This window comes from Cydia strobilella, chromosome 6 (assembly GCF_947568885.1).
Source record: "Cydia strobilella chromosome 6, ilCydStro3.1, whole genome shotgun sequence".
NCBI classification, from domain to species: Eukaryota; Metazoa; Arthropoda; class Insecta; order Lepidoptera; family Tortricidae; genus Cydia; species Cydia strobilella.
In genome coordinates, this window is record NC_086046.1 from 1733348 (window position 1) to 1759478 (window position 26131).

Genomic DNA, 26131 nt, shown 5'->3' on the forward strand with positions numbered 1-26131 from the left:
AAAAAAAATTTTTTTTTTATATTTCGCATTTTAATATAACTAAAATAGGTATAAAATTTCTTAAGCGTTTTGCTTGTTACAGGACCAGATAATGACAATGAGTGCCCAAAGCTCGTTCATCTTGATATTTAACTACACGATGGTGACTCTGATAATCGTGCGGAGCGGACAGCGCGTGCGCGATGAGGCGGACAAGCTTGACGCATCTTTGGCATTAGCCTATAATTTACTAACAGGATGCAAGTTTTATTTTCTTGGTAATTCATTATTTAATTTTTAATACTCTAGCGAAAACGGCACAAGATGTATTTATTGCCGTTTTAGGGCACGACGCAGGCGAGTGCGCTAGGTCGGCGCGCGCGCTGAGTGAACGTCTGCGCGCGGCGCCGCTGCGCGTGCGACTGCTGGCGCAGTCGGTGCAGATGTCACTACTCACCGCCTTGTTGGCCATCACGGCCGACTACACCATCATACTGCTGCAGTTCAACCATGTCGTATAATTAGTGGATTTCACTTCTTATAACTATTATTTATGCCTGTACTCTGGGCGAGGTGTGGTTTCATATTTGCTAAACTACATACTACCTGTTTGTTGCACCTACCACATTTCACGTAAATAAATCTATTTTCGGTTTGGGTTTGATGTGTTTCATAAGTTTCATTATTAAGAAACCCATAACTAAGCAAATTAACTCTATTTCGCTTGAAGGGTTAAAGACACGTTTAATATTATAGGCATCTAGGTACAATTTGCACGTGTTGAATCGATTCGTTGTCGAATGCTCACTAGTTATCAAGAGGATCGGTAGATGGCGCTGCGTGGGCTTTCCTCTTATTTATTCTAAAGCAAATAGTTATTTTATTCAAAATATTTAACTTTCGTTCTTGGGAATAGGTTAATACCGTTTTGTATCGATGTCGTCTTCTAGGGCTGCATTCCTTTCGTGCGTGAATTGGACCGCAGTTTGGTAATTCGCTGTGGTACGAGTCGACAGCTGTCAAGGCGCATTCGTTTCGATTGAAGATCGTCGGAGGAGGATCGAGCAAGGCTTCTTTCCCAAATGAGGGCAAAAAGCAGCTATGCTGCTGAGAATCTGCCTGGATCGAACGTTTGAGGAAGTGTTCTAAAAGAGTTCTCTAACCCACATTCGTGCCCTGAAGATTTAGTTTAAAATAATACTTACCATAGAGTCCTGTGCAACCGAAGCTAGCCGGTTAATTAGTTGTTTATCCATAAGGAGTGCGTAGAAAAACCATTGTAAATATAACTACTGCAGTAATATTCTTAAAAGTGTGTCCGGGTTCCTGTAAGTTCTAGTTACCTATTAACAATGAGGATATAATAAGATAGAGCGGTACTGTCATAGTAAATTTTGTAACCACAGTAAATTCACTGCCATCTATCGACACACTATGAAACTAAAAATGAAGATTTATAAAAATACGTTAAAATGTATTTAAATATGGATAAATGATTTTTTTTTATTTGCATTAATTATTTTTATATGATTTTGACCCATGTTCTTTCACTGGTATGCGTTAAAATTATAAATAACAAACGAAACAGTCAACGCCCTCTATACGAGAGTAGGCCAAAACTAGTGGCGCCATCTGATCGAGAATCAAATTTTCGTGATTTTCGAGGCACGTTTTTTACTTAGACTGTATCCATCTATTACGGAGTTATATCTATCTTTGCCTATTAAAGCTTTGTTACTCCCATTTGGTTGTTTATATTTGAGTCTGGTAGTATTTAGAACGCCTCGAAAAAAGCTGTCAGATTATTATCATCAGAAATTACGTGAATAAAGAACCTTTACTTACTTCAAGTTTTCTAATAAACTTAAAAGCTTTTGTGTTATATATTAGTTTTCTTTTTGATCAATACCAGTATTTCATTTGTATCGTTACCATACCTGCCAGCAGTCTTGTGAGCCAATCAAAAATGACAGATATAGTTGTTATCAATAAAATTATTCTTATTGAGAATATTTTTGGCGTTTTTAGAAATTATACAGACTTCAAACCAAACGTGAAAACTTTTGTTAAGCTTTTTATTGTCGTGATCTCATGTTTTCATTTGTGCGGTTCCGTAAATTTTGCTCAAAGTCTGTTAGAAGTAGTACAAAAATCCTCACCTACAAATAAGTTGTATTATTCTTCCATCATATATATTACTGTTGAAACTATTAACACGTTGTGCTTTATACTGCTGAGTTTATGCTATTCAAGTTGTTTTAAAAATTACATTCAGTGTATTAATATCATCCACAAATGGTGCATAGATTTGGTTTTCATGAAAGAGATTCATAATCTCAATATGCGAGTGCTTATAGTGTCTTCAATGATTAGTATTGTAGTGTTTGGAATCATAGTAATCGACTTACAAGAATATTTTAGATTTTTTTATCAATATGCTTCATTTGCCAATTTTTCGTTCATTATCTCTAATATCATTGCGCTGAGTCGCTATTTTGTCGAATGTTTAACTTATTATACATTATCTGAGGTGATTGTTACTTGCTTGGAATATTTGAACGGCTCTATATTAGCAACTGCAGAAAAATTAAAAAATAACGAACACTTTAATGACGAGGAATTCTCGAGACTCGAAGATAATATTACTAAGTGGTGGGTGGTCATTCAGCATTTGTCAGATTGTAACGAGGAGCTTTCTTCGTGTTTTGGTCTCGAGGTAATGTAAATATTCAAATAATAAAATATAGGTAAAAAAATCATATTGCTAATTAACGACAACAATCTTTACAACACTCGCGAGGAATCAGAATCAAAATTGAGTTGTATAACATAGGTATATACAGGTGGTACTTACTTTTAAATGCATATCGATCACTATGTAAATTTCCAAAAAAAAGCAAAATTAAAATTTGTACTTACTATAATTTATACCAAATTTTCACTAAGTAAAATAAATTGGTCTTCTTACCTCAGTCATGATGATATTTGTTTTATTTTGTAGATCGCCATAATGATGTTTTCTACGACAGTATACTACATCATGCTCTTGTATATGGGTGTTAGCATTCTGATGCAGCCGGTACGTACTTAAATAAGCGAATTTAAACTGTTGTGAGACATAATAACATTAAATAATGTTACGGTTTAGACTCACTTGTTTTTAGTCATTCGCGCGACATGTTTCAGAGAGCCTAGGTCTCCTTTCTAAAGCACTAACAGTGCGAGTAGCGTTCACGATGGCCGTGTATCGTGTACTGCGGGGCGCCGCGTCGCTCGCTGCGCGCGCGCCGAGAAAGCAGGTTGCGGGAGGTCTTCTCGCTGCTCGCAGTTAGACTTCTTTCAGAAAATTTTTTAAGCGTTTCGCTTGCTTCAGGGCCTGATAATGCCAATGAGTGCCCAAGGCTCGGCCATGTTGATATTTAACTACACGATGGTGACTCTAATAATCGTGCGGAGCGGACAGCGCATGCGCGATGAGGCGAACAAGCTTGACTCGTCTTTGGCATTAGTCTATAATTTACTAACAAGATGTAAGTCTTATTTTCTTGGTACTTCATCATTTAATTTTTAATTCTGTAGCGAAAACGACACAAGATGTATTTATTGCCGTTTTAGGGCACGACGCAGGCGAGTGCGCTCGGTCGGCGCGCGCGCTGTGTCGGCGTCTCCGCGCGGCGCCGCTGCGCGTGCGACTGCTGGCGTGGCCAGTGCAGATGTCACTGCTCACCTCCGTGCTGGCCATCACGGCCCACTACACCATCGTACTGCTGCAGTTCAACCATGTCGTATAATTAATGGATTTCACTTCCTATAACTATTATTTATGCCTGTACTCTGGGCGAGGTGTCGTGGTAGCTGAACTACATACTACCTGTTTGCGTTTCTCTCCCGAACGCTACGGGCCTTCTGCCCTACGCAGAACTCGGCCATGGTTCTTCTAAATTAAGACATTCCTTCGGCCCTTGGAAAACAAGGAAATGGCGATTTTGTCGGTGAAATATTGCATTTATTTGCTTAAACAATATTTTATGTAAGGAATCGAGTGGTACCATTATTATTTTTCCTTGATGGATGGAAAAACACATTTTGAAACTTTGATGTCTTGTATTTTTTATTAATCCAATATATTTATTAAGTTTCCAATTTCTTGTTTTCTACCTATTAATTGCTCATTTTCTACCTATTTAACAAGATTTACTTATAAAATTCAACATGTGTCAACAACCCGATTATGAAATGACTGTTCTATTTTATGAACAAAATCTACAAAAAATGCAACGCCCTTGCTTATCACGCATGTCTTCCCAATAAAATTCCCATTGTTACTTAAAGAGTATATAGTTAGACCAAGATAAGTCTGCAACGATTTTGATAGCACACGCAGCAAGTGTTATTTTAAACGTCAAACTTCTATGAAATTATGACGTATGTAATATTTGCACTGCGTGTGCTATCAAAATCGCTGCAGACTTGTCTTGGTCTAACTCTATCAAAGTTTACTAGCTGAAAGATACGTTTAACAGAAAGTTCACTGGCTCAAAGATAACCAGTGAGGCGGAGTTCATTTTCCACCTCGCTTGCTCAGCACAGTCAGCAGTCACGTTATCACTCACCGCTATTTATACCATGCAGCTGCTATTCGCATTATTACAAGCTTATAGTCATGCGAGATCCTTATTTTACAAATTTAGGTAAGTAGTTACATTACATCAAATTCATTCTTATTTCAGCAGTCTTTGATAAGTAAATAAATTTAAATAATTTTACGGTTTAGAGTTTGACTCACTTGTCACTCGCGCGACATGTTTAGGAGAGCGGTGACTAAAATAAGTGAGTCTAAACCGTAAAATTATTAAATGTTAGTGTCACAACAGTTTAAATTCAATTAAATAAATTAATTAATCAATAAATTTTATTACAATGCAGCAAAAACTTACATACAAATAATACAATACATACAAATAAAAGAAAGCTTTATAAGAGTTTTGAATGATTCACGGTTAGTTTCACGAGACTTATATCACCTTATATTAACCGGGATATAGACCAGCCAAAACATATAATATTATATACGATAAGAAACTAAATTTAACTTGACATATTCAAATTCCCTAAATACATCATTACTTTATCAAATTCTAAAATTAACTTCTCTGAAACCTAATTTCCACCTTTCAAAGCCCGATTGAGTTGGAAAATACTATGCTAAATGCCTAAATTGTTAGCTCTTGATATCGTTATTTAAGTTATTAAGTTACGTTGAGGAATAGTACGAAGAAGTTTTCGTTAAATGTAAAATGGGATGTTATTTTTAAATAGTATAGAATAGAAAACGTTTTCGGTGGAATTCATATTCCACCAGGTGCCCTGTTAAGAGAATATCCCCTGAAAGGACATAAGCGCTAAATCTGGATTCAGAGTATTTTCTATAACAAGATGTATTTTTTCCGCTATGATATCTAGGACTTTTTTGTGTAGAATTTAATAAGCTTTAATGTTGCCTTACACCATATTTTCATAGAGAAATTAGATTTAGAGTAAAACGCAAATTTCTCCAGGATGGTACACATTTTTTAATATGGCTGCCATACCTCGAGGTCCCCAAACGTTTATTGGTATGGACATGAAAAGGGGGCCTTTATTTTATATACATACCAAATTTCAGGACTGTTCTACAGATTTTGCATTTAGTCTTAATCCGATTGTACTACTTATATCTCCTTAATCGGAAAACACTTGAATCACATGTCAATTCACAGCAAAGAGATTAGGTATAAAGTAAATATTTATTTTGTACAAACGAAACAAAGAAAATTATATGTCATTACTACCTACGGTCAATCTCGGGATAAATGCCACTGTGAGATTATTTCATTTATTTGAGTTCTTTTTTCAACAAGAGCTCTCGTCATCCAGTGATAAAATCCTGACCTACTTGTTAGAATAAAACGTAACGTCGAGGTCGTTCCAATCAATCGTATTCGAGCAATAATGAAATAGACGCAATTATCCCAGAGTTGCACTTATTACAATCGACCTTACCTAGATGCAGATGATGCACTGATAGGACCAACAATGTCCAACAATTTCATTATCTTATTATATCAAAAGACTACCGTTGTCACAAACATACGTCGACCCAGTAATGCTCCTAGCCTTATCACTGGCTAAGAACAGAATTAAACCTGCGATATCTTCAGGCTCCGTTATCTTTTTCAACGCAGCGTGATCTCTCCAGTACTCCCATCTTTTATCCTCGTTTAGTCCCTCGTTTTTCATTATACCCGTCTTAGTGGGTCCAGGGCTCACAGCATTTACTCTAACACCATGAGCAGCGAGGTCTAAAGCTACGCAGCGCGTGAAGTGATCAACACCTGCTTTCGAAATTGAATACGTAAGTAGTCCTTCAAAAACGCGAAGAGAAGTGATGCTTGAAGTATTGACGACGTTGCCTTTAGTCTTGATTAGGTAAGGCGCAGCAAGGTGCGTCAAATAGACCATGGAGCGCAGATTTGTATTCATATGGAGGTCGAAATTTTTCATAAGATTTTCGTCTAATATGGATGTGGTAACGACGGTCCCTGCATTATTGACCAGTATGTCTAATTGACCAAATCGGTCGATAGTTTCTTTAACTATAGTTTTAACTTCTTCGTCTTTAGTGATATCTGCTTTGATGATCAGAGGTTTGTTGCCATGCTGTTCGCATTGCTTGGCGATTTTTTTTAGGTTTCCTTCGTCTTTATCCACCAGGGCCACTTTGGCGCCTTCTCTGGCCAGTGCTTTGACGGTTGCTGCTCCCATCCCGGAGGCGGCACCAGTCACGATTGCCACTTTGCCGGTGAAATTCATTGCGTTATTAGAGGATCTTCTGATGCTTACTGCAAATTTCTTGTCACGGCGCCCAATTTATATAACGTCTTTTCTTTTTCTTTTTATCATATTGCCATACAATTAAAGGCCATTGCCGTGATAACAGCATTTGCAGTAATCTGATATAATTAGTTTAATGCAATTGTTTATCTTGTTCTCTTTAAACAAGTTAATATATTTAAACGATGTTTTTCATGCAAACACTGCACATGCGATAAGAAGGGCAAATAAAAATGTCTTACCATTACCACATTATTTTTATAATTAAAAAATCTATCGCTGCTATTAAGGCACAGTAAGTTAGTGTTCTTCTCTCACTGTCACTGAGCGTAAGCGTGAGCGATATGGATATGCGCAACATATTTTTGAATTAGAATTTTTAGTTTATTTTTTTTGTACGTTTAAATAAAATAAAAAGTAATCAATAAGTTCCCTTAAACATGATATTATCGATTTTTAGAAGCCTTTTTTATATGTTTAGCTTTTTGGCAAAATTTGTTAGGTACAGTCGCCATCAGATATATCGGAGCGGCTAAGGCACTCACAAATATCTGAACACGCCTCTATTGTCAGGGCGATAGAGTGCGTGTTCAGATATTGTGAACACCTCGGCCGCTCCGATATATCCGATGGCGACTGCGACTGTACACATTTTTAAAGTGCGTTTTAGACCTATGTTCGTGATTTTTTTCTATCGATCGAAAGTCAAAAACTCAGGATTCGAATCGATATAGTCCTTCGAGAAATGCCTCAAGATTGCTAATTAAATTTTTGTGATCTAAAAATATCGCTACGACTTTTCAAAAACTCTGCTCTCTGAAACTACTGCACCTTAAGGCAGACGTCCGCCTGATATTCACGGTTCCAGTGCATGTCATCTTTAAACTAAAGTCAATAATAGAGTGGCAGCAGGATGCACAGTAAAGTCATTGCCAAAAAAACATTCGGCCAAACAGTGGAAAAAGCCAGAAAAAAACGCGCAAAAGATAAGACACGTAAAGTACCTAACTAGTGGTTGCTACGGGTGTTCAGTTATTATCTCATACTAGCTGTGCCCGCGGCTCCGCCCGCATGGAATTAGGTCTGTGTCAATAAGCGGCTAATTCACCCCTAATTTCTCACCCTCTCCCCTGGAGGTGGAATTTGAAGTAAAGTTGACAGATGGATACGCTAGAGGACTGTAGTCCAGATAAAATATTTTACAATTAGGTACCACTACATACATAAAACTACACTCCAAAATCAATAGTTTTTATCGCCCTTATTCAAATTTTTGACGTGATTTAAACGACATAGAGTAATAGGTGTACATCGGACGATACAGTACCACTTTTGTATTTTTACGTCCTTGACTGTACCAATACAAATCATGTCCATGGCAAATATCATCCAAATCGGTCCTCCAATCAAATTAGTCTAAGCATGAAAAGGTAAGAAATATACACATAAAATCCATACTTCCTAACACTTTCGAATTTAGGTCTAATATTGAAGTGAGATTCTAGGAAAGGAGAATCATTTTATTTACAGATGTTTATGTCAGGGACCGGCCCGCTATCCCTTATCGGGGTTTTATAAGGGTATTGCATAAGGCTTAACTCACCATACCCTTTGCTAGACGAAACCCTTTGTTTTGGTTTTAAAAACCCTTATATAAAGCTACCATATTTGAGTAATCGGTAGCCCAAATACCCTTACAAAACCCTTATCATCCGCTCACCAACACCTTGCATATTGCTTATAAGGGTTAGCCTTATAAAAGGCTTCCCTTTTAGCATATAAGCGTGCTAATTTAAGTCGTCTACCTTGTTCATAAAGCACACATTACTTCGAATCCGAGCGATCGTCGGCGGCGACGGCGGCGTTCTTTGACTAGGCACGTATTTTCTTTCCTTTTCATACACTACCGTAGATATATACTAATCCTGTCTCTTTCACGCAAAGGGAAACCTTTATAAAAAGCGCTTAAAGATAAGGGTAACCCTTATTAAAAGCTAGCCTTATTTTTGGTTAGCTTTTCGGTAAGGGTTAGATGCCCTCCCATCCCGAAGGCCTTATAATTATTTTCAAATCGATATCAATAGATGGCGCCAACTGTCACGATCGACCATTACGAAATTTTTATCCTACAGATTAAGACTTAATTAATGGTATTTAAAGTGTCATTAATTCAAAACATTATAAATTAAATACAAACATCAATAAAAGCACGAATTCAATGCATTATTTTAGAAAGTTATAAATCACAACTATATGGCGAACGTCTTCGACGTAAACACACATAAGTAACAGCATGCGACAGTTTTTGGGCTTTCCAAATAATATTGAATATTGACACTAGATGGAGCCGACCTGCGCACTGAGAAACGCGGGTCGAGATTTTGTTTCAGTGTGCGTGCGGCGACCATAGATACAAGTCGCGCACACATACAAACCGCGCGCGGTGCGTTGTATCACGTTGCATGAAGATAACATACTTTGCTCTGAGGGCCTACCGCGAACCACGTTCGACGTGTTGCCTCCCTGTCACACTTACATACGAATTTACAAGTGCGACAGAGAGGCAACACATCGAACGTGCTTCGCGGTAGGCCCTCTGTTTATGTTCATCAAAACGGGACGAGTGTGTGCGTTCCGTTTCATCCATCTATCCTGCGTTTTGTTTCTCGTTTTTAAGGTGTGATGTTATGTTTGATTTCAAATAATTACGTATAAGTTATAAATTACGAAAATTATCACAAAATGTAAAAAAAGGGACCGGTGAATACATATAATCTAAATGGGTGTTTTAAAGTAGGCCTGATGTTAAAATACAAATTAAAAACGCAAAGCGCAATGTCTTTTACTACTGCATTATCAAAACGCAAGAATACTTTGTAAACAGAATCCAGTTTTTGGAGTTTTCACTTCGCTTGGTTTCCGAGTCAAACGCGCACCTTAGGTACCTTTTTATTTACTAATTTCCTGCAACCAATAATTGCAATCGACGACCTGGCATTCAAACGGACTTTTGACGGACATTCCACATACGCGACTGGCAATTAATAGGACTCCGACAATTACTCACGACGACCTGGCTTGGATTTGGACTCGAAAATCCGCTACAATTTGATACGCCGTACCGTACGCTTTCGAAAACAGAAGTAATGCAGAAAAATGCCGCCCACGTGTTCGTATTACCAATGCAAGGCCATGACCGGTCAGAAGTCGATGTTCCGCTTCCCAACTGGCGACAGTGCTCGATTGCAAACTTGGATTGACAACTGTGGTAAGTCTTTACTACTTTCTAAAGCTTTCTTACATTAAACTTTCCTCTAACCAATTCAATAATTGATTTAAGACGAAAGTGGAGGACCCGCGCGAAATCGCCTTTTTATACAAACGTAGTCCTCATTTTCCTCTCTGGATATTAACATTATTGAGAATATTTTGACACAATTTTTTGTATATAAACCACAGCTATGTTAGATTTTTTCGAATTTTTAATTAAGTATTATAAGAGAAAAAAGAATAAAAAAATTGTATGAAATCTGTTTTCGCTCCTAATTTTCAAAATAGTCAAACATAGGGGCATAGCTATGGTTAATATACATATGTACATCCAATTATGTAAAAATATCTTCCATAATGTCAATATCCAGAGAGGAAAATGGGGACTAACATAGTATGGAGATACGGCCATCCCCTTTCCTCTTACAAAGTGTTTGCAGTTTAGGTATGTTGTATTGACAATGTACATATTTGTCTATTGATATAAAATATACCTAAACAGATTTTGTTTCAATAAATTATAATTTTTTGTGGTAACAGGTATGTTACATATTACAGAGATACAGTGACAAATAATGTTATTGTCACAGATCATGCAATCCTAGTGTATCGTTGTGTAGATGCCAATTAAAGGGTGTTCCAATCCATTGCATTTTGAAATTTTATTTTTGTCTTTTGTGTTGGAAAGTATTAATTATGGGCAGTTAAACTTTAAGTATGAAACATAATTCAACACGGATAGATGTTTAGGAAATCAAGTTTTCCAAATACCCACCTACATCATTTTACAAGCATCTAATTTAGCTTTAAAAACAATGGAAATTATGTACATTTGGCATCTAATTCTAACTATTGGCATAGGCACTAGTTTTAATGAAAGTGATTTCCCGCTGATTTTCCAATCCCGCTGATTCTCATAATATTGTCACAGATCACATAAATATTGTCCTTTAATGAAGAGTTAGTTAGTTACATAACTTATAAAAAACTCATTGGTACAAGCCGGGGATACCTCCGGATGGAAAATTGCATGCTCTTAGCGCTAGGCTACCAGCAGTTATTTATATGGAAATAATATTAGTTGATATTTTGTATATTATATGTAAAGTATGTAGCCATATTTTAGTGGGTCATATTAATATTTACATGTACCAGTGAAAAGTTCTTGTTCTTATAATTTAATAATTGTTTGCTGACACAATGTTTGCCTTGCATAAGTAGTAGTAAATACCTTTTTGCATTAAATCCTCTTTAATACAAGCTTAATTTAACCTAAACATAAAACCAAGTTCTTTAGGGGAGGATTCAAGTACGCAGCAACAAAAATTTGGAATGATCTCCCACCACCACTAAGAACTCCTATGCCGTTGCTAAAATTCAAGAAACTGGTTAAAGTACATTTACTAAGAATACAGAAAGGAAATCCCCCCCTAACTATCTAACGAATAAATAAAAAACAATATAACAATATAACTAATAAATATATATATATATATATATATACACAAACACACACACCACACACACACACACACACACACACACACACACAGCTATAAGCAGCCGCGCCGATCGCATATATATAATATGACCAGTATAGGTACATACTGGTTTGAGCAATGGTGTGTAACGACCGACCAAAAGGGGCCCGTCTGAAAATCAGCGCTGGGTATATCAACATATATCTAGCAAAAGCTGAGACTGGTACCCATTGCCTATACCACAAACAGACCTAGATGTAGTTTACTGTTTCAATTTTCTTTTTTTTTTCTGTGCATGTTTTCTATGTTTTTTTTTTGGTTTGGCTCTTGTGCAATGTTTTTATATTTTTCTTCTGGTATAAGCAATAAAACATATTTTATTTTTATTTTTTATTTTTTTAGTTTCACCTGTCTTGTTGCTGTCTGTGTAGTGTAGACACAGACAGACGTCTGGTGGACGTCTGTATTCAAGTATTGCAAGTTAGGCTTAGGCCCAGGCCCACTTCCCGGTTTCCAATGAAGCTGAAAATTTGCATACATATGTAAGAAGGGTGACAATGCAATATTGTGGTACCATCGAGCTGATCTGATGACGGAGACAGGAGGTGGCCATTGGAACTGAGATAAAACAACGCCACCTAATTGTGTTTGGGTTTGGGCTTTCCACAGGCAACGCAAGAGAAGTACTTACAGTCAGCAATAAAAGTTTTTATCAAAAATGAAATTTTTGACAAAAAACTAAAAAAAGAGTTTAAATAAATATCATTTTCAGGTAACATGACCATTGCCCACTTGTCTCGAGATGCTCTTCGTCACAAATATGTCTGCATTGATCATTTCGAAAAGCGGTTCATTCAAATGATTGAATAAGTTAGCCGTACCTGTCCATTACAAAGGAGATCCATCGACAGAGAACTTCCCAGATTCACCAGTTGCGTCAACATCAGAAGGTATGTGATTACCTATAATTAATTAGCTCGTGCATGTCGTTACCTATACCTATCGTATGTATATATTCAGTGTCTTTGTTGGTGATGTGAAAAAAGATGCCCGTTTGCGAACTTCGGTGTTCGCGGTATAGTCCTGGCGGTTCACCTCGAAATTCAGTAAAATGCTGCAAATGGTGTTAAAGCTGTGAACATCGGCATGATTGATATTTAGTCTATACAGGGTGACCTTAGCCATTCGACAGACCCTGAAATCCCACGTAGGGTTACTTCTCAGGAATGCTCTATAACTTCCAAAACTTGTTCATAGATGGCAGCACCAGTCTCTCTCGCTACAACGTAAATCCGTAAGGAGTTCGTTTAGGAGGTGCAAGCGCGCACTGCTTGCCCTTAGAGCTGGTCAAAGACGCCTAGTCTTACTAAGATGGCATATAGTCGAGAAATTCGGACGGGCACCGCCGTGGCGGGGTGGCCTAGGGGTTCATGGCGTTAGCCGCGATAGCTAAAGACGCCGGTTCGAATCCGGCCTTCACCACTGGAGGGCTTCGTCACTTTTTCTTAAATATATGAGACATCTATTACTGTTCTTAATTTATATATAGTAGTGTGACTACTTAAAAAAACACAAAATCAAAATATTTAATAAAATAATTTGATTTGTTCCCAAAACTTGTTAATGCTCTATAACGTTAATATTTTTTTAATTAGAACAAAAGATAAAAAAATAAATGTTCAAACAAAAGTTATTTCCAATAATCGACAACAAAAATAAACATGCTGTATTAATCATTGGCAGTGCTGTTGACAATTTGTTCGAAAATGTACGGCAATGATGACATTTGTCAAAAGTCAGAATCGTATTAGTGTCATAAATAAAAAAGATAATCACAAAGGTCGAAGAAGGTTTCATACTATTTATTACCTCAGGAGCTACTAACACATACATCAGGCTGCTCTAAAGTAAAAAATCGTAATTTGTTAATTTCTTCGTAACCGCTACACCCGTTGTTATGATACCTACTTTGTATACTGGTTCTAAATACCCTAATGCATATGTATATTTCGGCTGTGTCCAATGGCTAAGGGACACCCTGTATAAATCAATTTGACTCGAAGCACCAAAAAAAACAGGAGAAATTTGTTTTTGTTTAGAAACCTATTATATCGTGTATGCTATTAAATGAAAGGGCATTCTAAGCCGGTACTAAAAATATGTCTCGTCATTACATTTTAGTCACGTGTTTTAAATAAAAATAAAAATAATTTTCAATACCTACCAAGTCCTCCTCCTCCCAGATACGATATGATACGATACTTCAGATACGATATGGCAGTTTTTTTTTGTATAATATACTATAGGTACAAATCATTCGTGATACCCTCATATCTAACCCCAAGAACGAAATTTTGAAAATAATTCCATTGTTTTTTTTTATTATTTTCAATATTACAAAGTAACACAGTTCTACTTCAGTACCTATTTTACGAGACTTTCCATAAGCAGGGGGGTGTCACTGCGCAGTTTAGGTATATTTGGCCGGCGCACCGCCCGGGCAGGTGTATGGCAGTGGGCTGCCGCTCGGCTCGCACGATAGTCGTGTCACGTGCTCACGTGGCGCTCGCGCAAAATTGAAAAATTTGAAAATACGCAATGGCTTCGAAACCTAAATCGCGATCTAATCTGTATAAAAGATAATGTTCTGTTTACGGATGTCTGAATAAACGGAAGAACCAAGAAGCAGAAAAAAACATTTTTTTAAAATTCCGGACTATATTGACCGACATATTTTCAAAGGAATAAGTACTTATGTGGCATACCTACTTCCGTGAGAATCAGACATACTATCTCCGGCTAAAAATTTTATGTTTACAGAATCAACGTTTGTAATTCCTACATATTTATCTTAAAAATAATAAATCAGTAGGTATAGGTACAAAAACTTGTCGCGTGACAACCCCGTGCCGACACTCGCAGCTCGGTCATAAAACTGCGGCGCGCAAAGAAGATTCACGGTTCGTGCGCGGTTATAAGTTTCAATTTTGCTTGCAGGCGGCGAGTGTAGGTATAATTTTATACCTAAATCTGGCTTTTGTGAAGGAGTGAATTTTCTGTACGGTAGTACTATTAGTTATTCTGTGCCATAAGTCTCGTTCCCTATTACTAAGACTTCGCTGTCTGTCTGTCTGTCTGTCCGTCTGTCTGTCACCAGGCTGTATCTCATGAACCGTGATAGCTAGACAGTTGAAATTTTTACAGATGATGTATTCTGTTGCCGCTATAACAACTAATACTAAAAAGTACGGAACCCTCGGTGGGCGAGTCCGACTCGCACTTGTCCAGTTAAAAAAAACTAATGAAATTATTTTCAAAATTACTTTCTTGGATATTAGGTATTATTTGAGATATACTTTACAATGCGACCCCCGCTCTGGATCGTACCTGGTTCAACAGATCTCAATTGCAGTGCAGCGAGGGAATGCTGCAGGCATCATGGGAACTTTTGAGCCGGGTACGATGCAGGGTGGAGGCGCATATTAGACCTTTAGTTTATTAGTATTAGATTATTAGTTTTAATTATTGTTTGTAAATGGATTATATTGCGTATGATTAGAAAAGAAAATTATACCCAGAATATACTTTACAAAAAATTATTCAACGGTATCGTATCTGAAGGAGCCCAAACTTGGTATGTTTTGAAAATTATCGTCACTGCAATGTAATGATGTGATATATTTTTAGAACCGGCTCAAGATGCCCTTTTATTGAATACTACACACGTTACGATAGGACTCTACTCCTGTTTTTTTTTCTGGTGCTTCGGGTCAAATTTATTTATATGGACTAAAGATCAATCTTGCCGATTTTCATAACTTTAACACAATTTGCAGCGTTTTGGGGAGGCCTTTGCCCAGCAGTGGGACACTAAATTACGCTGATAAAAAAAAACCGGCCAAGTGCGAGTCGAACTCGCGCTCCAAGGGTCCCGTACATTACACAATTTAAACAATGTATTTTTTATGTGAAATGTCTTTAAAAAACCCGTAGGTGTCGGATCAATAACTAAGTAATTAAGTCCGACTCACGCTTGACTGCACATGTATAATAGGTTTTCCTATGTGCGTTTAAAGATCTATTTTGTGTATTTTTTATCAACATTTTTAACCCAGTTGTTTCGGAGATAAAGGGAGGGAATGGTCGTTTCTTGAATAACTTCTAAACTGTTTATCTTAAAATTATAAAGAAATATATTTCAGATTCTCACAATGAGCTCTTCCATTTGGTATGTAACACGATATAGTTTGAAAACTTTTTTATTTTTATTTTCTCATTTACCCCCCAAAAGCCACCGTGTTTAAAATGTATTTGTTTACGTTTCATGCCCGTCTTTGGGTCACAAACTTCCATATGTATACCAAATTTCAACTTAATTGGTCCTGTAGTTTCGGAGAAAATAGGCTGTAACAGACGGACAGACAGACAGACAGACGCACGAGTGATCCTATAAGGGTTCCGTTTTTTCCGTTAGAGGTACGGAACCCTAAAAAATAGTAGGTATATTATTATATAGCAGTTCGTTACAATATTATGTACCTATTTTTTTTTCTAGGCCAAGGACCGACAGAATTAAAAGTATTAACACCAAAAAAGTTTACCCTGGTGTTAAAAATCAAGAAGAAAATGAGGAGGAAATATTTACGACACCGAAAAAACGCAAGCGACCAGCCGATAGCGACACACCGAATTGTAAAAGATTAAAAACTGTTATTGAAGATACCAAAGAAAGAAAGAATGAAGCATAGGCGATTGCAGAAAAAAAATCAGAATAAGAAATTAATAAATTTAAGCGCTTAATCTATTCCTAATCATTCGACACCCTTCCTGTGGAAGGGTGCATGTGGGAGTTCTCGTCCGCATTTCTGCTTTGGAGACTGTCGCGCCTCACCGTGTAGGGCGATCATCCGTTGTCGTGTCTTGGCTATGGACAGCTGTGCATCTATGAAGCGAGGCCCAGTTCCTGACTACGCCACTGTCCCACCTACCCGCTACTACGCTCAGGAGGCTATGAGTGTGGCGGCTGACGCAGACTTTGTAGAGCGTCGCGGCGCAGCGCTTGTGTGGCGTCGCATGGAAACCGTCCAGCCGTCCACGTGCGCGTGCGCAAACATGCCAGACGTTCAGGGTGCTGCCGCGGCAGCCGCAACAACACCCTGAATGCGTCATTATATTGAACCTGCAATGTATTCAGTGAGCGGGCGAGCCTATAACACAAATAAGGTAATCAAATGCTTATAAGGGATTTGAGGCATTAAATGACAGGTTGTCTTCTCCACGGTTATCTTTAGCTATCAAAAATAAACATATCCTCCTTAACTTCTTGTTGTTGTTTTTATTTAATTCTATGTTTTAGCAATTTACTTATAGGAATACAATTTGTGTTTATCTTTAAGAAATAGAATCACACAGAACCTGATATTATCATGTTTTGCTTTTTTAGGGTTCCGTACCCAAAGGGTAAAAACGAGACCCTATTACTAAGACTCCTCTGTCCGTCTGTCTGTCATCATGCTGCATCTCATCAACCGTGATAGCTAGGCAGTTGAAATTTTCACAGATGATGTATTTTTGTTGCCGCTATAACAACAAATACTAAAAAGTACGGAGCCCTCGGTGGGCGAGTCCGACTCGCACTTGTCCGGTTTTTTTAAAGTAGGTAGGGATATTTTTTTTGACATACCAGTTCTGAAGGCTCTATATATATTTAAGAAACATATGGGACAGTTGTATTTTATTTATCTACTGAGCAAAGTGGCAAAGCATTTGATGCAAATTTTGAGTTGTTTCCTCATGTTGGCTAACTGGCACCGTGCGAAGATTATGGTGGGGGTAAGTAAAACGATCGCAGCGCATAAGGTGGTAAAAATTGGCAACTAACGGACGTTAGCGTCTTTAACATTTCATACAAGTTATATGGGTCGAAGTGAAACTTTAATTTACGATTACTCCTGAGATATTCATTTTAATTGTATCTTGTATGAGACCATTGTAATCTGTATGAAATGCTTAATAGAACTAACGTATTTAATTTGATAATTATTAATACTGTATCCGTGTAAATAGTTTTGCAAATACCACATACTATGAAATCTGTTTCTGTTTGTAGAAGATAAGAATGGGTATACTTAGTAAGTTATCCTTAAAAGATAGACATACATCATCGCGTGCCATCGCGGACTTTTTAGTAGGTAAACCAATGAAAGCTGACTTCATTAGCAAATATCTTCATATTTCAACCAATTTACACAAAACCTTAACAAACTATACGCCTTAACCATCCTTAACTTTCCTCGAGAATCACCCTACTTATTCATAGGTGAAAACCGCATAAAGGCTCCGTCACACACGCGCGTTTTGGGGGCGGAGCGTGAGCGGAGCGCAATGAAAGCGCTCCCGTCGCGCCGGCGTCCGCTCCGTCCGCAAAACGCGCGTGTGTGACGGAGCCTTTATAGTACATTTCGATGCTAGTGCGGAAAGTATGTCATTACGAGTACCGAGATATCTTGCCAAGAGCCGTAGGCGAGTGGCAAGACTCGGGAAGAGTGAAGAATGACATTTCCGCACGTGTATCGAACGACGTTTTTTAATACAGTTGCGATAAAATGTGACGTTTTCAACTAAAAGGTACCACATTGTCGGTTGTCGATAAGGTTGATTTCAAATTGAAGCTTTATGGGAAGAACCAACGTTATTGACAACTGACAATAACTACCCTTTTGGTTGAAAACGGCGCAAATAAGAAAAACAACAAGTAAGGAATAAAAACAATATCGCATGTTGCCTTTGGAAACAGTAAGAAAAAACGCTTCTTCTTTGACAGGCGTTTCGGCAGCTATTCCTACCTCTACCTTCCAGAGCTATTCCGTTCCATACAGACAACTTATTAAGAACGGTTTTTCAATTTTCAATATTAAAAAATAAACGTGTTATAATGATAAAGAGGTAAGTAATAAAATATGAAATATGTATATTTTTCGTATTCTTAAATTAACAGTAGGTTTTTATGTTGGTTACGACGTTTAAAGGAAACTAATATTAACACTCATCAATAAGTAGTCATGAATTAAAACAAGTATTAATTTCAAAAATTGGAAAAGTAAAAAGCACTAGTTGTTCGCGAAGCGAATACCAACTTTCCGCACGCTAAACAGCTACGTAAAGTAGCACTTTTTGAGCAACTGTATTAAAAAATATATTATAGGGGTACGAGCTTAATAGACTGCGATCGGCATAAACTTCTAATGTCAACTCATGGTAGCCGCACTGAATAAGCCACAAAACACGCTTAGGTACCTAGTCCATAAAATCCATAAATCCTAAAAAAAAAGTTTTCTGCGTTTCATTTTTTAATGCAATCTTAGAGTTAAAACCACGCAAAGCAACACCCGTTCGTCCAGTCGCCCAGCGAGAGCGAGAGCGGCAAGTGCGGCGAGGCCCGAGGCTAGCACAATGTTCTATGGCGCGAGTCACGCTAATTGACTCTCGCGTGTCTACTGCACAAATTAGACGATGAAACGATGGGTAGGTACTAGGTAGTAGGTACCGACACCGACCGGTAATTGGGGCATTTTCTATGAAAAGGGACCTTATTGTCGATGGCGCTTACGCCGCACAGCGTCGCGCGGCATTGCATTTATATCGGAGCATCGTTAATAATGGCGTAAGCGCCATCGACAATAAGGTCCCTTTTTATAGAAAATACCACAATTGTAATAGTAGCGAGCGGTCGACTCACTTTATGCACAGACTATGCTCAGTTTGTTGTGTAAATTTCATGCTCGAATGACATTCACGTCATACGTACGCTCGTCTAACAAAAATTTATACCTAATTAAATTTAAAATGCCATATTGTGCAGTATTAAGCTGCAGAAATCACAGCGGTTTAAAAAAACCTTTCACGTGGAGGTATCTCCTATCACCGGTGGTTATTTCTTTCAATATAATCCGATAAATACGAAAAGTCTGTTTATTTTGCATTATTTACGATTGTCGTTAAGTAAAACTATATTTTATTTGTTTAAACTTAGAGTTCATAATCCTTTGTCACTATTCTTTACGTTTATCTGGAATATTCGCTATCCTAAATGTCAAATAACTTCGCTACTTAAATGCTGCGCAATGTCGATATTTATATCGATAAAGTTAAAGCTTGAAATATCGTAACAGTACGATATTTCAAGTTTGATGTTTGGTTAGTAGGTAATAAATTATTATTTGGGATAATCAATGTCTATAAGTAAATATGGCAGCTCTGGTCATCAAGCACTAAGTTAAGTCGGGGTCATTTCATGGCAACCTTTCAAACCTTTGTATTCCTTTATATACATTTATTTGTTCTTGTTTTTTACACCCATCATATTTTCATCGTTAATATAATTAGACTAGGTACTTAATGTACTTATGCGTACAATGCATGCAACGTGCCATGAATAAACGATTTATATTTTCTATTTCTTTATTATTAAATGTTTTAGATTTCCAAAAGATGCAGATATTAAAAATAAATGGATTAATGCTACTGGGCAAGAAAATTAGTTTCCCCAAAAATAAAGCACCATTTGCTCGCAGCATTTCTTAGAGAAAGATTTTTGGGGATAAAATTGACATACATCTGATCTCATCTAGCGTCCACACGCCTAAAACTTAATTACTAATTTAGTAATTATTTGTGACATTCGGGCTCACTAAATTAATAAAAAGTGTTTCTTACCACGCAAACTAACGTCAAATATTGGAATTTTGCAGCGCCCCTTCCTGATTTGATAGGCATGGGATCGATGATCCAGTTTAATGTTTGCTTACACACCATACAATTAATTTGACAATTGAATCAGGTTGTCCCGTCTAGATTAAGCTTAAATGCTGCTACAAATTATTAAAGACGAATACTGACATAGGTAATTGCAGATTTGTGATTGCAAAATAACAACAATAACTATGATTTTATCTATTTAACCTTAAGATATATTTAATGTGACATGTTAATGTGACAGGCTAGCATCAGCGTGCTATGCCTTATCCAGACTCGCGCCTACCCTATCGCGCATTAACTTACTTAAGGCGTACTATGGATATTTCCATTCAATACTAACGCAAAGTGTAGACCTGTGGGGCCTGGCAGCTGATCGTGACAGACCCTTTAAAATGCAGAAGCGCGCAGTAAGGATCATAACAGGAAAGTGTCACGACCATCCTGCAAAAGAATTATTTAAAGAATTGAAAATACTTACGCTTCCAAGTGTCTATGTCCTCACTGCGTGCAAGTATATAAGAGCAAATCTACACAACTATGTCTCCTCTACTACCAGGGAAAGAAGCACCCGATGGAGACCCCTTTTAGTTGTCCCACAACGTAAACTAGCTAAATCTAGAAAGTCACTCGTTGTTGTTGGGGCAAAATTGTACAACTCGCTTCCTGCCGAAATAATTGATGCAAGCGATACAACATTTGAAAAAAAACTCAGGGCACTCTTAACTGAACTGGCGTGCTATACCATCGACGACTTTGTCAGTAGGGCAGCCAACCCAACCACATAAAAATAGATACGTAAGTTAAGTACCTATATTTGTAAAATGTATACTAAAAATGTAAATTAATTAGTGATAATTTAATATAACTATTTATTATACTGAAAATGACGTGTAAAATACTAAATTTTATTAATAAATATCTGAATCTGAATCTGAATCTGAATGTTTACATTAACAACCTAGTTGGTCAATAAATAAGAAACAAATTTTTAGTTAGATATTTGTTGTACTGTACTACATATTATTTTTCATACAATCACGATTATCACTACCTATATTATAATCATAAATAAAATATAATCTAAATGTTATAAAACATACGGTAATGAAATATCAATTCCTAACCGAACACACAAATATCGATAAAACACTCGGATTACACTGTCCCCTCCCTACATCGAATGAAAGAAGTTCCCAACGGTTAGCTACTCGCAGGCGTGTAGAGATCTCGAAAACACCAGTGTAACGTGACCGTGAGATCCGTAACAAACCATGCGTAATTAGATCTTACTTATACTGGTTTCTTTAGCCCTTTTCTCGCCTATAATAAGTAAGTGATTTTAAAACTATAAAAAAATAGCGCCATCTGGTGTTCAGTAGTTGTATTAGGTGAACGTTGAGTGAGGTTTTGTGAGATGAATGAGATAATTAAAGTCGTATGTCTTATAACTTTGACATTATACCTTAGACCGTCGCTCGTGTAGCCTACAGTTGATAACCGTTCGAGAAATGTCAACCGGTAATAACCTATTGGTATGGAAAGTTGCTACGAATCGAAGCAATTTTGTAAGTGTGTAATGTATTTTAACATGGCTATGAATGTGTGAGTTTAGCGACACTGGTTTTTATACTAAAAGCAGTCATTTCGCATCCACTAGTTTATTAATTAGTGTTTGTAACGAAACTTTGACGCCTTACTAAAGTACCCAATCAAACTTCAAAATCATGCAAATAAATTTTAATTTTGTCGCTGATATCTGAAACGCCATCTAGTAATAATTTACCTTAAAAGTGAATGTGACGTATTGGTTTATTGCGTGGAAGCTACAACAGATGTCGCAAGAGAGGTGTTTCAACGCATGTTAGTCGTAAGAGTTGTATTAGCTCCGTGCGCCATCTTGTTCGCTACTGTGAACTAAAAAATAGCCTACAAGTATATGCTACTTAGGACGGTGCGCTTTTTTAGTATGGGATTGGGTATCTGTACTAGTATTATATAATCTGTGTCAAAGGTAAGGGTATGAATGGGCTTGCAGTTCAAAAGGGAAAGTCTTTCAATGTGTTAGCCGTGTTTAAGTGTCGCCCATTGAAAGGGTTTTATCGCGGAAAGGGTTGTCCGGTCCCTGGTTTATGTATGCACAACTAAAACATATAATTTACAATATTTCTTTGTACGCCACATTGTGAGTAAGTATTCCCCGGCGGGCATCAGCTCCGTGCAGCTGGTGACGCGCGAGCACGCCATGTAGAGCTAGAGAGAAGCAACCTGTGCGCAGGTCCACGCCGGCGGCACGCAGCGTCTGCCCCTACGACTTGATGGTCATGGCGAAGCAGATGCTCACAGGGAACTGTAGGCGCTTGAAGCGGAACGGGAAGTTGCTCGGGATGAGGGGGATGCGCGGGATGAACACAGTTACTCCGGCGCCACACTCCGTCAGGATCTGCGCCTACATAATGTATTGCGTACGATGTCTTTGGGATCGCAAGTTCCTCGAAACTCGCGTTGGCTTGCTATTTCAGCCGAAAGCGAAGCGGCCTGCCTGGCTAGAGCGCCACTGACTCTCTCACCGTGGTCTTTCTCGGACCTCTGAGACCGTGCCCCTTGTAGCCTAAATGTGTTGCGAGACTTTAGCGAAAGATTCACTTTTTTCCGGGAAGGCATGGTAACGCGTACAAAATGCGAGTCCCAAATCGTTGACGACAGAGAAAAATGTTTTTTTTTTTAAAGTACCCACCTCCGTGGCCATTATTACGAGGAGAAGGGACGGCCGCTTCTCCATACACACGTACCTAGTTCCCATTTCCTCTCCGGATTATGACATATGGAGAATATTTTTACATAATTTGATGTATATTTACCATAGCTAATGCGTTGCCTACGTTTGACTTTTTTAGATTTTTTTATTATTGTAAAAAAATATTTATTTATTTAAACTTTATTGCACAAAAGTACAACTTATTGTACAAAAGGTGAACTTAATGCCATGAGGCATTCTCTACCAGTCAAACTTAAGGCAGAGCAGAAAATTAGGAGCGAAAAACAGATTTCATGCAAATTTTCCTAACTTCACTACATAGTATAAAACAAAGTCGCTTCCTGACGTCTGGATGAATGTCTGTCCGTATGCTTAGATCTTTAAAACTACGCAAAGGATTTTGATGCGGTTTTCTTAAATAGATTCAAGAGTAGCGTTGAAAAAACGGGAAAAATAACGGGAAAAATTCAAAACGGCTCGTTTTTTTCAACTTTCTTTCGAAAAAAACAATGTATTTTTCAATATATTTAATTAGGAATTTAAAAAGGTAGGTTAAGGTTGCATGTCTAATGCGTTTGTTTATGGCATTGACACTGTCATCACTCATCAGTGGCATTGTGTGTGACGTATTATTTTTTTCTGAATTTAGAACTGGAAAAAAACCCGAAAAGAACGAAATTTTGAAAAAGTCCCGAAAATTTTTTTCCGGAATTTTCATCCCTATTCAAAAGGAAGGTTTATATTATGTATAATACATCAGCATTGCACCAATGCGATCTTAAGTCTTAAGTGCTTAAAGGAGGCGATACGTATGAATATGACTGCGATATAATTACGATTAGGTATAATTCATGATAAATAAAATAAAATAAAAAGCCTTTTATTTGTGATCCTTATATAATAACCATAACAATAAAGCGGGCCCTACGGGATCCTGTAACGTGTACGCATTCCTTGATGACGGAAGCACTGCGAGTCTTATAGATTCCAGTATTTCCACGCGCATGAGGGGCGGCTGGGCCAAAAGAGACCAATACAGTGAATGTGTGGGAACTCCAATGTTAGACTATATATCATATGTCGATTTTGAAATTAAGGGTAAGTTTACAAAGGAAACGAATAGGACCAACAATGTGAAGGTTTCATTATCATATTATATCAAAAGACTACCGTTGTCACAAACATACGTCGACCCAGTAATGCTCCTAGCCTTATCACTGGCTAAGAACAGAATTAAATCTGCGATCTCTTCAGGCTCCACTAGCTTTTTCAACGCGGTGCGATCTTTCCAGTACTCCCAAGCTTTATCATCGTTTGGTAAACCACAGTTTTGCATTATATTCGTCTTGGTGAATCCAGGGTTCACAGCATTTACTCTAACGCCATGAGCAGCGAGGTCTAAAGCTACGCAGCGCGTGAAGTGATCTACACCTGCTTTCGAAATTGAATACGTAACTAGTCCTTCAAAAACGCGAAGAGAAGTCATGCTTGAAGTATTGACGACGTTGCCTTTAGTCTTGATCAGGTAAGGCGCAGCAAGGTGCGTCAAATGGACCATTGAGCGGAGATTCGTGTCCATAATGAGGTCGTAGCTTTCCATAAAGTTTTGGTCTAATATGGGTACCTCACCACCAATCCCAGCATTATTGATCAGTATGTCTAATTGACCAAATCGATCGATGGTTGCTTTCACTATGGTTTTAACTTCTTCATCTTTATTCATATCTGCTCTGATGACTAGAGGTTTTTTGCCGTGCTGCTCGCATTGCGTTGCGACTTTTTTTAGGTTTTCTTCGTCTTTATCCACCAGTACCACTTTGGCGCCTTCTCTGGCCAGTGCTTTGATTGTGGCAGCTCCTATCCCGGAGGCAGCACCAGTCACAATTGCCACTTTACCAGTGAAACTCATAGCGCTATTAGAGGATCTTCTGATGCATACTGCAAATTGCTTGGCACGGAACTAAATTTATATTAATATTTCTCTATCTAATATCTTATCATTTTAGGGTTCCGTACCCAAAGGATAAAAACGGGACCCTATTCGGTGTACCGCAACATTAATTGTAACATGTTTAGGCACTGGCTTTCAGTGCATCGACACAGAAACAAAAAATTGTAACAATTATCATAACTATTTTATTTGTTTTACTTTTATTTTAGTTTTAAGTATATATTAGTCTGATATGGGTGTACTATTTACTGTACGTGATGGCTGAAAATAAAATTTTATTTATTTATTTTTATCACCAGGCTGTATCTCACGAACCGTGTAGCTAGACAGTTAAAATTTTCACAGATTATATATTTCTGTTGCCGCTATAACAAGAAATACTAAAAACAGAATAAAATAAATATTTAAGTGGGGCACCCATACAGCAAACGTGATTTCTTTGCCGTTTTTTGCGTAATAGTACGGAACCCTTCGTGCGCGAGTCGGAATCGCACTTGGCCGGTTTTTTTAATCATGTTGCCATACGATTAAAGGCCATAATGTCTTATCACATTATTATTACGATAAAAAATTGGATGTGCGTGACCGGGAACGCGAATGTCATGTTTTTTAATTAAAATTTTTTGTAGGGGCGATTAGTCCAAAACCGTTGGCACCGGCTTCAAAACCTAAGTCATTACCCGGATAGTTATTAATTTGCTTATTATTAGGTATTAATTACTTTTTGGCAGAAATTACGACGGGATAGGGACTGGACAAGGATATGGGGTATTATATAAAAATTATTTTGTGCTTTTCAGTGGGTTGGTTTTTTGAAGGCGGTTCCCTTTTTTTTAAAGAATTGGAATTAAGTTATAACAGTTTTTACTTATTTTTTGGTTTTTATTTCGTTTTTTTTTTATATTAACCCAAAATGTATAATAACCATGCCGGGACGTATAACTTTTTAAGATTTTTTGATTATTGTATAATTTAGAAGCGAAAACGACTTATAACACAAATTTCTAATGCTCCTAACCTCTTAATAATAATTAGAAATTCGAAAAAAATGACCAAACGTAGGGG

At 37.5% G+C, this 26131-nt stretch overlaps 2 protein-coding genes and 1 long non-coding RNA gene across 3 annotated transcripts; 1 reads left to right on the forward strand and 2 right to left on the reverse strand.

Moving 5' to 3' along the window:
* Positions 1–6078: 6078 nt before the first annotated feature.
* On the reverse strand, positions 6079–6831 carry LOC134742583 (3-oxoacyl-[acyl-carrier-protein] reductase FabG-like). The gene has a single exon (XM_063675797.1). The coding sequence runs from the start codon at positions 6829–6831 to the stop codon at positions 6079–6081; it is 753 nt and encodes a 250-aa protein (XP_063531867.1).
* Positions 6832–9789: 2958 nt separating this feature from the next.
* Positions 9790–16492, forward strand: LOC134742519 (uncharacterized). Its single transcript, XR_010127937.1, has 3 exons — positions 9790–10120; positions 12376–12553; positions 16159–16492. It is a non-coding gene; the product is annotated as an uncharacterized LOC134742519 (long non-coding RNA).
* Positions 16493–24268: 7776 nt separating this feature from the next.
* LOC134742290 (3-oxoacyl-[acyl-carrier-protein] reductase FabG-like) lies at positions 24269–25038 on the reverse strand. The gene has a single exon (XM_063675340.1). The coding sequence runs from the start codon at positions 25022–25024 to the stop codon at positions 24269–24271; it is 756 nt and encodes a 251-aa protein (XP_063531410.1). The 5' UTR covers positions 25025–25038.
* Positions 25039–26131: the final 1093 nt, after the last annotated feature.

Coding starts and splice junctions, on each gene's coding strand:
- LOC134742583 (XM_063675797.1), bottom strand. CDS start 6,831: ATGAATTTCACCGGCAAAGTGGCAATCGTGACTGGTGCCGCCTCCGGG.
- LOC134742290 (XM_063675340.1), bottom strand. CDS start 25,024: ATGAGTTTCACTGGTAAAGTGGCAATTGTGACTGGTGCTGCCTCCGGG.